Raw genomic sequence first — 12,979 nt, 5'->3', positions numbered from 1 at the left:
AAGCTTTCCTGGTACTACTGTGGCATGTACAGTTGGTATGCTGCTATATGAACAATTAACATGGACCCTTGAAAAACTCTGAACCCTAATGCATCTAATGCTTTCTGTTCCTTTCCAAGAGGGAAAGCCCGAGGCACAACACACAAACAATGTGCGGGTCCATTATGGACATAGTCTGCGAACACTCGGGGCACTTCCTAAACCTGGTCGCCATGTTGAAAAAAAGTGGCGTGTGGTCAGTGGCCGGTCACCGAAGTGTATGCCGCCAGGAACCGACCACAAAACGCGGAAAAAAAACACTTACCAGGTGTTGGAGACGAAGCGTGATTGGGGACCCCAGTGAGGGTGAAAAACGAAGATGGACTTCAAATTTTTCCATGAGGAAAGATTTGAGGAAATTTCTCACAGAGCTCCTAAACCACAAGTCAACTGCTGCGCGGAAAAAAAGAGACTGAAGGGGGACCCCGTATGGCCACAGGGTTAGTGGCATGCTGGGCATACTCAGTGTGCCAGTCAAAGTTCTAGAAACTTTGACAAAAGTGTTCCGTGACAGGGCTCCATCTGATGATGTCACCCATCTGTGAGGACTACCATCCTGCTTGTCCTGGAAGAAAATTATGTTCCCTTGCTTGCCAAGATCAACAGAGATTTGACTAGCTGGACTCATCTTCCCCTTTTATTGATAGGTAGAGTAAATTTGATAAAAATGGTCATTCTGCCTTGCTTAATTTAATCCTTTTATGCACTTGTCCTGTGATATTTGTTTGTGGATGTTACAGCAACTGTAGGGAGAGGTGACTAGTTTTATATGGCAGGGTAGGCCAGCCAGATTAAAGTATGCAACAATGGTTAAACACCGGGATGTGGGCGGGCTGATCTCCCTGACATTCCGTGGTATTACTGCGCATGTTGTTTAGTCTGTTTACGGGAGTGGGTGGGAGTTGATTCCCCTCAGGCTTGGACAGAGATTGAAAGCGAGGCGACAAAAGGTTGTCATTTGGCTTCCTTATTAAATATGTCATCTCTGTCTCCTAATTTACGGACAATACTGAGTGATCATAAGAATCTCCCATACTCTGAGAATTTGGCAGAAGGCTCAGCACCTTGTTGAACCAGGGGATTTAAAATCCTATAATACTTCTTTGATATGCAATCCGCAGGTTTCACCTAGTACATTTTCCCCAGACATGGAACACTGGGCAACAACTGGCCTGAGATTTTTAGGTCAGCTGGTTGAGGATGGCTGCATACGGTCTTTTTAAATTGATCAGATATCGGAAGAATGTGTGGGGATGGTAAGTTGTACTTCCAGGCCCCGTCATTTGATTTCAGTCCTTTATATTTCTTTCAGGACTAAATAGGGGATTCGGGGACTCCTCCCGGTCTGATCGAACAATGGAATGTAGATTTGAATGAAGCCTGGGACAGCAGGGATTGGAAGACTATTTGGAAACATTCTCGAAGAATTACAATATGTTGTAAAGGTCAAGAGTAGCTCTTTAAGTTGCCCTGCAGACTGTACTGCACACCTGTCTTCTTTTCTAAATTCAGTAACAATGGGTCCGAGTGTTGGAAAGGGTACGGGCAACTAGGAACATATTTCCATGTGTCGTGGGGATGTCTGAAGATACAGGCTTTCTGGGCGGGTGCTGCAGGCTATACGTTCTCACTCGTTAGAACCGGATCCAGCATACCTGTTGGGCCGTTGGCCGAACCATTTCAGCATGCGGAGTCATAGAAGATTGGTGGGACACCTCCTTCATGCGGCACATCTGACGGTGGACTACATATGGAAGCAGATTCCTTCACGTCAATGCTGGAGAAGCAAGGTCACGGAGATTTCGTGGATGCTTACGTTCCAGTTAAAAGACAAATCGGACATTTATAATAAGGACTGGGGGCCTTAACGGGAATGGAGAGAACTTGAGATGAGCTCCTCAGAGTAAAGCGATGGGGTTATACAGCCTTTTTTTTTTCTTTTCTGGGGGGCTGTGTTATGAGTTGCGGGTCCTCATTGTAATGGTGCATTGTATGTCTTATAATTTTTGTTCTGTGTGGTTTAAAATTTAAAATAAACAGTTGCCAGGTTCCATCCGATGATGTCTCATGTGTGAGGACTGCCATCCTGCTTGTCCTTTGAAAAACCCTTTATAATCCTAGCCGAATTATTCTGGGCTAACTGCAGTCTTTTTAATTTGGATTCAGTGACTCCCAAGTACAAAGAATTACAGTAATTAATATTGGAATGTATTAATGCACGATAGCATAATCAAATCAGGTACCGACAGGTGGCGTCTCTAGCTGATCATTCTTTAGACTGAAGAAAACTGACTTCGCCAGTGTAGATACCTGTATGGTCATTGATAATGCATGATCCAAATATATTCCAAGAACCAATTTAATCAACAATTATTCATAGAAGGGGGCAGCTTAATATTTGACTTACAACGATCAAACCAAATGGCCTTGGATTTTTGTGGATTCACCAATAATTTGTGTGCACTCAACCAATCAACAATCTTGTTCAAACAGTCAATAAACCTAGTCATATCCAAATCTGAACTGGAGTTGAAAGAGGCAATAACTTGTACATCATCTGCATAAACGTAAGTTCTGAAGCCCTTTCTCATGAATTAATTTTAAGAAGTGGGGCCAAAAAAAGATTAAAAAGAAGAGGCGATAAAATAGACGCCTGTGGAACACCACTGTACATGACCTTTAAAGTCGACATTTCATGCGCTGAATATCTCCCAGGGCGAAGAGCACAGCAGCTGCCAATTGCAGAGCAAACGCCCTTCATTCTTCTTTAGCTTTCCACTTTTTTAATGTTATAACTTAGGCGCACACACATAAGTGAAAGAAAAAGGAGAGAAAGGCAAAAAGTACTTCCTTGAGACTGAGCGGTGACGTCACCAGCCAAGATGGCCGCCTGAGCTTTCGGCTCCCTCCTCCTCCGGTGTGGATCTCCCTCCATCGGGGCTTAATTTGGCTTCTTACCCACTTTATTAAGCACCTCTGAGTCCAGCAATGACGGCTCCTGCAACTCCGCGGAAAAAACCGGATTTGAACCGCTTCTCATTCGCGGCAGCGGCAGCTGCCGCGACTCCCGACACCGACGGCAAAATGGCGCTGAGCAGCGAGACGGGAGAGTGCCCGGGACTCGTGACGCCAGTCGGGGAGTTGGAGGTCCCTTCGAGACAGGAATTTCAACAGTGGTTTCAGGACCTCCGGGGCGATATGGCTCGGGTGAGAGAGGAGCTGAGTGCTCTTCGAGAAGATATTAAAACGGACATTCGTGAGCTGGAAAGAAGGGCGGATGAAAACGAGGCCGGCCTGGAGGCAGTGCATACAGCGGTGGACGAGGTACGGGAGGAGCAGGGCAAGTACCAGGAGGCGCAGGAGGAACTCCAAATGCACGTGGAAGATTTGGAGAATAGAGCCCGGAGGGTAAATCTTCGATTTAGAGGAGTACCCGAGGGGGAGGATTATAGAGACAGCACTAAAGTAGTGCAGGACATTTGTTCAGCTATTCTGGACTCAGAGGAAACTGGTGGCAGGCCCCGGGAGGTGGTCCTGGAAAGGGCTCATAGAGTATATGGCAAACCAAGGAATAACTTGCCCCGTGACATCATTGCATGTTTCCACAGCTTTCAAGTCAAAGAAACGGTGGCTCGAGCTGCCAGGTCCCAGGGCTCCCTCAAATGGAAGGGCAACCAAATTGAAGTTTTTCAAGATCTAGCGACTTCCACCATTAGAAAACGGAGGGAATTCCGAGATGTAATCAGTATCCTGAGATCTCATAATATTAAATACCGCTGGCTTTTTCCATTTGGATTGCAATTCACCATCAGTGGCACGGATTCCAGGGTCCATAAGGTTATGGAGGCTGAAGATATTCTGCGGATGGCGGGACTGATCACGGCGGACACCCCTCTACCTAAGGCCGTTGCCACTTCTAGCAATGTCCGGAAGGCAGATCGACCGCGTTGGAAAAGAGTGGACAAAGCGGGAAAGCGTTTGTGTCACAGATCAGGAGGGTCAGCGGACCTGGAGGAACCGGGCTAGGACCGTTTTCATCCCGGAGCAGGTTAACCTTGGCCCGATATGGGCACTCCATTCAGTGAATTAGTGCAAGTGGGACAAATGATGTGTGGACTTTATAAAGCCTTTTTCAAGCCTGGTTATTAGATGCTATTAATGCTGGAGGGGGATCCATCTATTCCCATCCTATTGTTCTGTTTGTTCTTAATGTTTGTTGTCTGGCATCTGTAGGGTGGGGACGGGGGAGGGGGGGAGCTCAGTTCTGTGTGTTATCGTTATGGTTGAGTTGGCGTCGGCTCTCTCATGGTGGAGAACCACTCGGAGGGGAGAGTGGAAAGTGGGGTGTTGGGCGGGGGTGGGGGTGGGAGGGGTTGGGGGAGGGTGGGTGGGGGGGAGGGTAAGCGAGGACCAAGGCCCCATTAGCGGAGCTCCGAGTGGGAGTAACCGTAGTAGTTTGATTTGGGGATTTCAGGGGAGCACCCCCAGCCTGTTAGGTGGTGTTAGTTGTATACTTCTGATATCATGGGGTCACTAAAAATAACATCTATCAATGTGAAAGGTCTGAACACATACAACAAGCGTCAATTGTTTTCACGGGACATGCTCCATATGAAGGCAGACATTATATATTGTCAAGAAACCCATGTTAGAAAACGATATGAGGCGGCTATTAACCATTAAAGGGTTCCAACCAGTGTTTCATGCAGCGGCTTCAGTTTCACACAAATATACGGGAGTGGGAATCTTCTTGGCCAGCTCTCTAGCAGCTGATGTGGTTTCGGTTGTGAGGGATGTGGAGGGCCGGTATATACTTGTAAAAGCTAAGATCAATGATGGGCTGTATACTTTTCTGAATCTTTATGCACCCAACACAGATCAGACTACATTTTTTCAAAAAATTTCCTCCATAATTAGTGAGTGGGTGGACGGTCATCTTATTGTAGGCGGAGATTTCAATATTACACGCTACCCTTACCTGGATAACTCTCAAGGGGGGGGGAGCAGGAGGGAAAGCGGCCCGACTGGTGCTTAAACACCTCATACAAGATAGGGGGCTCATAGACATTTGGAGATTACAAAACCCCACGGCTAGGGATTATACATTCTATTCCCACCCGCACCAGACTTATTCTAGAATTGATTACTTTCTCATAGATAAAGGTTTAGTGGGATCAATCAGAGATGCCGGACTGGGGGTGATAACGTGGTCGGATCATGCCCCTATTTGGCTTACTGTGGTCATTGGGGGATGTCAGGCGGGCACTAAATTTTGGAGATTAAATGATCGTTTACTAGATGACAAAGATTTTGTAGAACATTTGAAGACAGAGATAGCTGTCTATTTAGAAATAAATGATGATGGGGCGGTACCTCCCGGAGTACTTTGGGACAGCCTCAAAGCTTATATTCGGGGTCTGTGTATTGCCAGGGCGGCTTTTGTAAAGAAGAAAAAAGATAGGGAACGCCTGGCACTAATGGAGACCATTGCTAAACTCGAGTTGAGTCATAAGCGTTCTCCCGACCATAGTGTTTACCAACAACTATCAGCAGCAAGGAGAGAACTGCACACTCTGGAGTTGGATGGGATAGCGCACCAGTTAGAACAGTTGAAACAACATCATTTCGAATGGGGGAACAAAGCGGGTCGCTACTTAGCCCGGAAATTGAAAGAGAGAGTTTCTCAATCTCAGATTACTAAAATTAAGGGGCCCCAAGGGCAATATGTCTATACTCAGAGGGAAATTGGGAACAGCTTTAATAATTTCTACAAGCTTTTGTATGATTCTGAGGACCTCTGTACCTCGCAGGAGATTGAGCATTATTTGCAGGACTTACCACTGCCGACTCTCTCTCCAGAGTTGAGGGGCCAGCTGGATGCAGAAATTGGGGAGGGGGAGGTCTCCCTTATTATCAAGGATCTTAAATCTGGAAAAGCCCCGGGGTTAGACGGATTTACTGGCAAATTTTACAAGTTGTTCAGTGCTGAGTTGTTGTCCCCGCTGGTGGCCATGTATAATGCACTGCGAGCGGAGGGTACCCTATCTCAGGAATCTAACACTGCGGGCATTACAATCTTGGCGAAGCCCGGTAGAGATCATACTTTATGTGGATCCTACAGGCCCATTTCCCTGATCAATATTGATCTCAAAATTCTGGCTAGGGCCTTGGCCCTTAGACTCGGGCGAGTAGCTCCTACGCTGGTGCTGAACGATCAGTCGGGTTTTATACCCAGTAGACTCGCATCTGATAATGTTCGGAGAGTGGTAGAATTAATGTGGTGGGCGCAATCTAAGAATATCCCGGCCGTAATGCTCACGGTGGACGCGGAAAAAGCGTTCGACCGGGTTCATTGGCCTTTCTTATTCAAAGTACTGGAAACACTGGGGTTGGGGGTCTTTTTCATTAACTGGGTAAAGAAATTATATGGGGCACCGCATGCTCGTATAAAGATTAATGGTGCATATTCGGACCCCTTTGAAGTTAAAAGGGGTACGCGTCAAGGTTGCCCGCTCTCGCCCTTACTGTTTGCCCTCTCGCTAGAGCCCTTTGCAGAGAAGGTGAGGAGACATTCCAATATCTCAGGCATACAAGTGGGGGAGGTGGACTACAAAATCTCGCTGTTCGCGGATGACTTGCTATTCACTGTTATGAACCCTGAGTCCTCCTTAAAAGTGTTATTGGAAGAAATGTATAAGTTTGGGCGATTGTCTGGATTCAAAATCAATGCTGATAAATCAGAACTGCTCAATATCTCTATGCCAGACATATCGTATAGGGCGGTGGGGAGTACATTGCCCTTTCGCTTTGCGAAAACCTGTGTTAAATACCTGGGGGTGCGATTAGGGACAAACTTAGATGATCTTTACCGCTTAAATTATGATCACTTGCTGTCTCAGATCCAGCAGGATTTGGATAAGTGGGACCGGTCCGACATCTCCTGGTTTGGCAGAGTGGCAGCTACGAAAATGAATATCCTGCCTAGGTTCTGCTACTTGTTTCAAACGCTCCCAGTGGAGGTTCCAGCAGGGGCTATGCGCATTTGGCAAAGGAAAATCTTTCGCTTAATCTGGAAGCGTAAGCCCCCAAGGGTCTCCCAACATATACTCTTTAAAGATAAAGCAAGAGGAGGTTTGAATATTCCCAATTTAAGTTGGTACTATACTGCAACGGTGCTAGGGGTTGTCGTTAACTGGCACAGCGTGGGGGAGTTGAAGCCTTGGGTCCGAATTCAACAATTTATTGCGGGGGATATAACATTAGTGGATAGAATTTGGAGTAGGGATGCCAGGTGGATGCTTAGAGGTACGCTATCCCCATTTGCTCAAGGGGTTCTCAGATTGTGGGCTAAGCGGCGCAGTCGATTGACTGGCCCCAAGGGGATTTACTCACTTACGTCCTTTCTCTCGAATCCGGGGTTCCGTCCCGGGTTGGATGCCGCTTTTGCCACTCGGTGGAACCAATTGAATCTTACGAAAGTAGGTCAATTTGTCTCTGGGTCCCAACTGATTCCTTTTACGGAGCTGCAAGCCTCCCATGGGTTATCACAGGGAGACTGGTACCCATATTTACAAATTATTCACTTTCTACGAGCGGAAGGGGCTCTTGCAGACCTCGGTAAGGGTAGATCGATATTTGAATCAATATGTGCACAAGCCAGGCCCTTGAAAAGGCCGATATCCCGCCTTTATGCGCTTCTCAATAGTGGACCTAAGCTCAAAGCGTCCTATCAGCGGCAGTGGGAAGTAGACCTGGAAGAAGAGCTCTCAGATGATGATTGGGAGCAATGTCATATGGTTATGGGTAGAAGTTCTGTTTCTGCTCTCATAAAAGAAAATGGGTACAAATTGCTTTATAGGTGGTACTTAGCCCCTGACCGGCTGCACAGAATGAACAAGAACTTTAGTGAACTGTGTTGGAGAGACTGTGGAGCCAGGGGGTCCTTCTATCATATGTGGTGGACGTGCCCTAAAATACAGAATCTATGGGAGCAAATGGCGAAGCTGGCCACTGACTTCACGGGGGTGGGTATTCCTAGGTCCCCCAAAGGTTGCTTGTTAAGCTTAGTGGGAGGGCAGCTTCGAGATGCACAACGATTGCTTGTGTTGCAATTATTTATTGCTACCAGATGTGAAATTGCTTATAGATGGAAAAGCACTGATGTCCCATCTGAAACGCAGGTCCTTACAAGGCTTGATAAGGTGTATCATATGGGTTATCTAACAGCAGTGAAGCATGACCGTGTTCGTAAATTCCACGAGGTTTGGGACCCCTATTGTAAATGGACAGGCAGAAAGGGTCAGGTCTGAACAGTTGAAACGGATTTCTTTAGAGACGTTCTGGAAGGGTGGGGGGGGGGGAGGTTAGTGGGGGGGGGATAGAGGGGGAACAAAGGGTAAACTTGATTGCATTTTCTGCTGGGCACACTACATGGTTTCTTTGAAGTTTAGATGCAATTCTCTCTCATTGTTTCATGAGTGTTTAATATTGTTGATCTATATACTAAGAGTTATTTGTATGATCTCATTGTGATAGTATATATTGTTTAACAAGGGATGTATTTATTTCTCATTCTGCCTTGTGGAGTGTATACCAGTTGGTTCTTTGTTTGTATATATGCTTAAATAAAAATTTTCAAAAAAAAAAAAAAAAGTACTTCCTTTAGCAAGGTTCCAAGGTCCAGTTAAAGCTCCTTGACCACCTGCGGCACAGTCCTCTGACCCCAAGACCCAAGAGAAGAAAACAGGACTGAGGGTAAGGAGGAGCAGAGGGGAGAAAAAGGAAACAAGTACCATTGGATTTCAGTTCCACCTCACATCATGGGATCAAGCTAGAAGCCTTGCTCTTCTCTACTCAACCAGGATTAGAAAAGCATACAAGCAAGACACTCCTAGGAGCAATATATCCATCAAGAGTTTCAGCTGCAGAATTGCACCTCTACCATCTGCAGGAGACCGAGAAATACTGGAGAGCTGGAAATGGCACACTTCCACACACAGGGTGACATCAAAACAGTTGCTCTCCATCTACTAGTAGTAAAACCTTCACATCTGGACTGATCTACTGGGATAACAAAGAAGTGTTCTCTTTGCCAAAGGCAGGACAGTGAATTCCAGTTCACAGCTGTTTTGAGGATATGACGAGAAATATTCCTGACATTTATCACTAATTGGTTGAGCTTACAATTACTTGACATATTTTGGATCTACTAAGACAGACCCACTTGTACTACTCGAAAATCAGAGTTTGTCCCTGAGCTAATGTTATAGATGACAAATATCCTCAGTTATGTAACCACTTTCACTGTATAGGGGCTGAATATGATTTTGTTTCATCAACAGATAGCAGATCTGAGCTAAAGATAAGAATAGAAAACCACAAGCAGTCAGAAGATTTTGATTTTATATCTGCAGAAGGTCATGTCACACTATCCCTAAGACTATTTATTTATTTAAAAAATCTTCTAGACCGCAACTCCCTAGTATCTCTTCAGGGTGGATTACAATATTTACTCATAAAATCACATAAATCTGGAAAACATAATATCTCCATTGTGCTCCCAGTTCTTCACTTTTCATAACTAGGAAGACAAATCATTGACTTTTCATGGGATATTTTCTATTCATCCTTATTAATTTCCACAATTAAGGTCAAAACAAAACATACATCAATTTTATTTTTATAAACATAAAAATAAAATAGATTTTCATCCAGAGAGCTGTGCTTGCCCTTACTTGTAAGACATTGCTCTCTGCTTCCTCCCCAGTGATTACTTCCACCTTTTCCAGCAAACATTTCCTTGCTGTTGCCTTGGTATAAGCTGCGGCCGACTCCGCAAGCGACTCAGAAATATTGTTAGCTGAATATCAAAATGGAAAAAGGTTATTTTGGTTTGGAAAGATAAAGTTACAATTACTTCTCTTGATAACAGACTGCAGGTATGTGCATCACATTATACCTTTCCTAGCGTGTAGACAGATGGACTCAGGACCAGTGAGTTTAGGCTCCCTTGCCAGCAGATCGAGACAGAGCAAGCTTACATCACAGTATATGTAAACCTGCAGTGATCCCGGCTTGCCAATATTCTCAGTCTCCAGCAGATGGTGGTGTACATCTCCCTATGAGGAATGCTTTGAGCTTTTTGGAAGGAGAAATGTGAAATTCTCAATTCAGGAAAAGAAAGCCCCGCTCTCCTGCAGTGATGCTTAAATGTACCTTCTCCAGTTGAGAATTCCTGAGGTGATTTGCAAGGTCCCTTATAGGTGTGCCTTGGGGTCTGGTAGTTGGGTTTCCTGGCGTGGAATTAGCTGCTAGTTCAGCTGAAAGGCAGCAAGGGGCCGAGTGCGGTGGTGACAGCAGATGCTCTCTCCCCCTGCAGCTGGAGACCGTCTCTGGACTCAGCAGGTAAGCACTCAGCTCAGGTAAGGTTTATAAAAAAAAAAAAAAAAAGAGAAAGTTCTACCTGAATCAGACACAGTTAGAGGGGTTTCAGGACTTCCTCCGGTCTCCGTTCTTGGTGCGCCATGCCGACGTTCGTTCCCGCTTCCATTAGGGTTGGGAACCTGGGCAACCTGGCGGGCTGAGTGGCCCCTGGTGGGCTAGGCCCTGCACTTAGGATTTTTTCTTGCACGCCACATGGTAGGCCATTTTCGTGTGCTCTTGTGCGTGTTCTGCTGCCCTCTATAGACCATCAGTGTGCGCAGTGTGTCGGCTCTGCGTACATGTTGTGTGCTCAGTTTTTGAGCATGCTTTTTATGTGCACAAACTTTTTTATGCCCTTAACTTGGTGCACAGGTTATGTGTGCGCCTTGCCGTGCTGTCTTCTAGGCACTTACTTTTTTGGGTGCATTTCATTTTTGAGCACGAGCTGTTACAGCGCACGTTTACTGCAGCGATGTTTCCAGTAAGCAAGAAGCATAAGTGTCTTCCGATTTGTGTTGCCAGTCATATTAGGACTTCTCAGCCTGACCTGGCTTCTAACCTGTGTTAGCGCTGCTTCCTTGGATTTTGCTAAACCTGGCTCTTCCCATTCTGATGATGGGTTGGTCACAGCCTTGACTAGGGGGATGCCAGATCTTGGTTCCCCCTTGACTGGCTCCTTTGCTGATGAGGGCAGTTCTCTGGGACCAGCTCCAGTTCCTTCTGGGCTTGGTCTGGACCCAGCTGCTTTTTCTTGGGTGGACTTTTTTCAAGGCTCACAAGCCTTTCTTCAGGTGCAGTCCTCTGCTTCCCCCATTTCTGCCCGGTCGAACCCTCAGCTGGTGACTCCTCCCTCTTCCAGTCCTATGCTTAAGCACTGGGGCTCACCTCGGCTCCCTGCGGGTGTTCCAGATAGGAATCCGGATGACACTGATGAGCTTGACCATGATTTCCTGGAAGATGGGAAATTCCTCCAGATTTGGAACTGTTTCGAACCATGTTGAGGTTCTTTCGTAGAGATGAGCTGCCGGTGCTGATTTCCCAGACCTTGAAACAGCTGGGTGTTCCTTGTTCGGATGCTACGTCAGAGCAGAGGAAGAATCCCATTTTGGTTTCATTATGTAAAGCCTCTTGTTTTTTCCTGGTAATGGATGCCATCCAGGAATTGATTGATCTGAAATGGGATGCCCCAGAAGCAAATTTTAAAGGTGGGGTCAGAGACTAGAAGGCCTGTACCCCTGGATCCAGTTGTGATAGAGAGGTTGCATGTTTTCCCAAATTACATGCTCTGGTATGTGCCATGTCTAAGCAGACGACTATCCGCATAGAGGGAGGAGCGGCCTTGAAGTATGTACATGATAGAAGGATTGAGGCTATTCTTAAGCAAGCCTTTGAGGCAGTGGTAATGAATTTACAGACTGCCTCTCGAGTGGCGAGATCTTGTCTGCTTCTCTCTCAGGAGGTTGATGAGTCTGGAGGGAATTCCAGAGCGGGTTATGGAGCCTGCTGCCACCTTTTTAGCAGATGCAGGCTGTGATTTGATCCAGACCTCGGCCAGAGGAGTGGCTTCGCTGATAGTGGCCAGGTGTCAACTCTGGTTGCAAAACTGGTCAGCTGACAGTTTCCAAAGCCAATCTTACCAATCTATAAAGGTTCGCTCTTGTTTGAGTGCGAGTTGGATAAACTGGCCAGTAACTGGGGTGAGTCTCTGGTGCCTTGATTGCCGGAGGATAAGAAACAGTTACAATGCCCCTTTAGTATGAGGGGTCGTTTCTGGGGTTCCATGCATTTTCGTCCCTAAAGAAAGATGACCTTTCAGCGGACTCGGCCTTTCGGTAGGTCTCAGTCCTTTCGTCCCCGGCAGCCCAAGAGAGGAATGGGGACGGATGATGGATCTTCCTGAGTTTCCCAATGAAGGTCTGCTGACCCACCTTCCGGAACAGGAAACAGGGGGGCGTCTCTCTCTCTCTTATCGGAGGAGGGTCAAGATCACAATGGAGGTGTTACGTGAAGGGTATGCACTGGAATTTTGCAGTATTCTTCGGGACGTGTTCATGAAGGCTCCTTGCCACTCCATGCAGAAGCAGCAGGCAGTGGAGTTCATGCTTCTCAGACTGAGGGCTGTGGTTCCGGTGCCCACGTCCCAAGAAAATATGGGGCAATATTCCATTTATTTTATTGTGCCCAAGGAGGGGAGCTCCGTTCGCCCCATCATGGATTTGAGGGTCAACAGTCACTTGAAGGTGACTCATTTTCGAATGGAAACCTTACCTTACATCGTGCTGTCGAGGGAATTTCTAACCACCTAGGATCTGTCAGAGGCTTACCTTCATATTTCCATCCGATTGGAATATGAACGCTTTCCTCGCTTTGTGGTGTTAGGGCACCATTATCAGTTTTGGGTGCTGCCTTTTGGTCTAGCCACTGCTAGTGGCCGGTAGCAGCAGCCTTGCGAGAAGAAGGAAGCCTGATGCACCTGTATTTGGAATGGCTGATTTGAGCCAAGTCTCAGGAAGACAGC

The 12,979-nt window shown here is 46.4% G+C and overlaps 1 protein-coding gene across 3 annotated transcripts in view; it reads right to left on the bottom strand.

Moving 5' to 3' along the window:
* Window positions 1-12,979, bottom strand: part of RANBP3 (RAN binding protein 3) — a 399,749-nt gene that overhangs the window by 67,265 nt on the left and 319,505 nt on the right. For all 3 annotated transcript variants that reach the window (XM_029614911.1, XM_029614912.1, XM_029614913.1), the window contains one exon: window positions 9,774-9,898. In XM_029614911.1, the coding sequence (XP_029470771.1) occupies window positions 9,774-9,898 (125 nt within the window). The remainder of the gene's footprint in view (window positions 1-9,773; window positions 9,899-12,979) is intronic.

The sequence above is a fragment of the Rhinatrema bivittatum genome, chromosome 8 (assembly GCF_901001135.1).
Source record: "Rhinatrema bivittatum chromosome 8, aRhiBiv1.1, whole genome shotgun sequence".
In the NCBI taxonomy this organism is placed as follows: domain Eukaryota; kingdom Metazoa; phylum Chordata; class Amphibia; order Gymnophiona; family Rhinatrematidae; genus Rhinatrema; species Rhinatrema bivittatum.
This window is presented reverse-complemented; position numbering and strand designations above follow the sequence as displayed.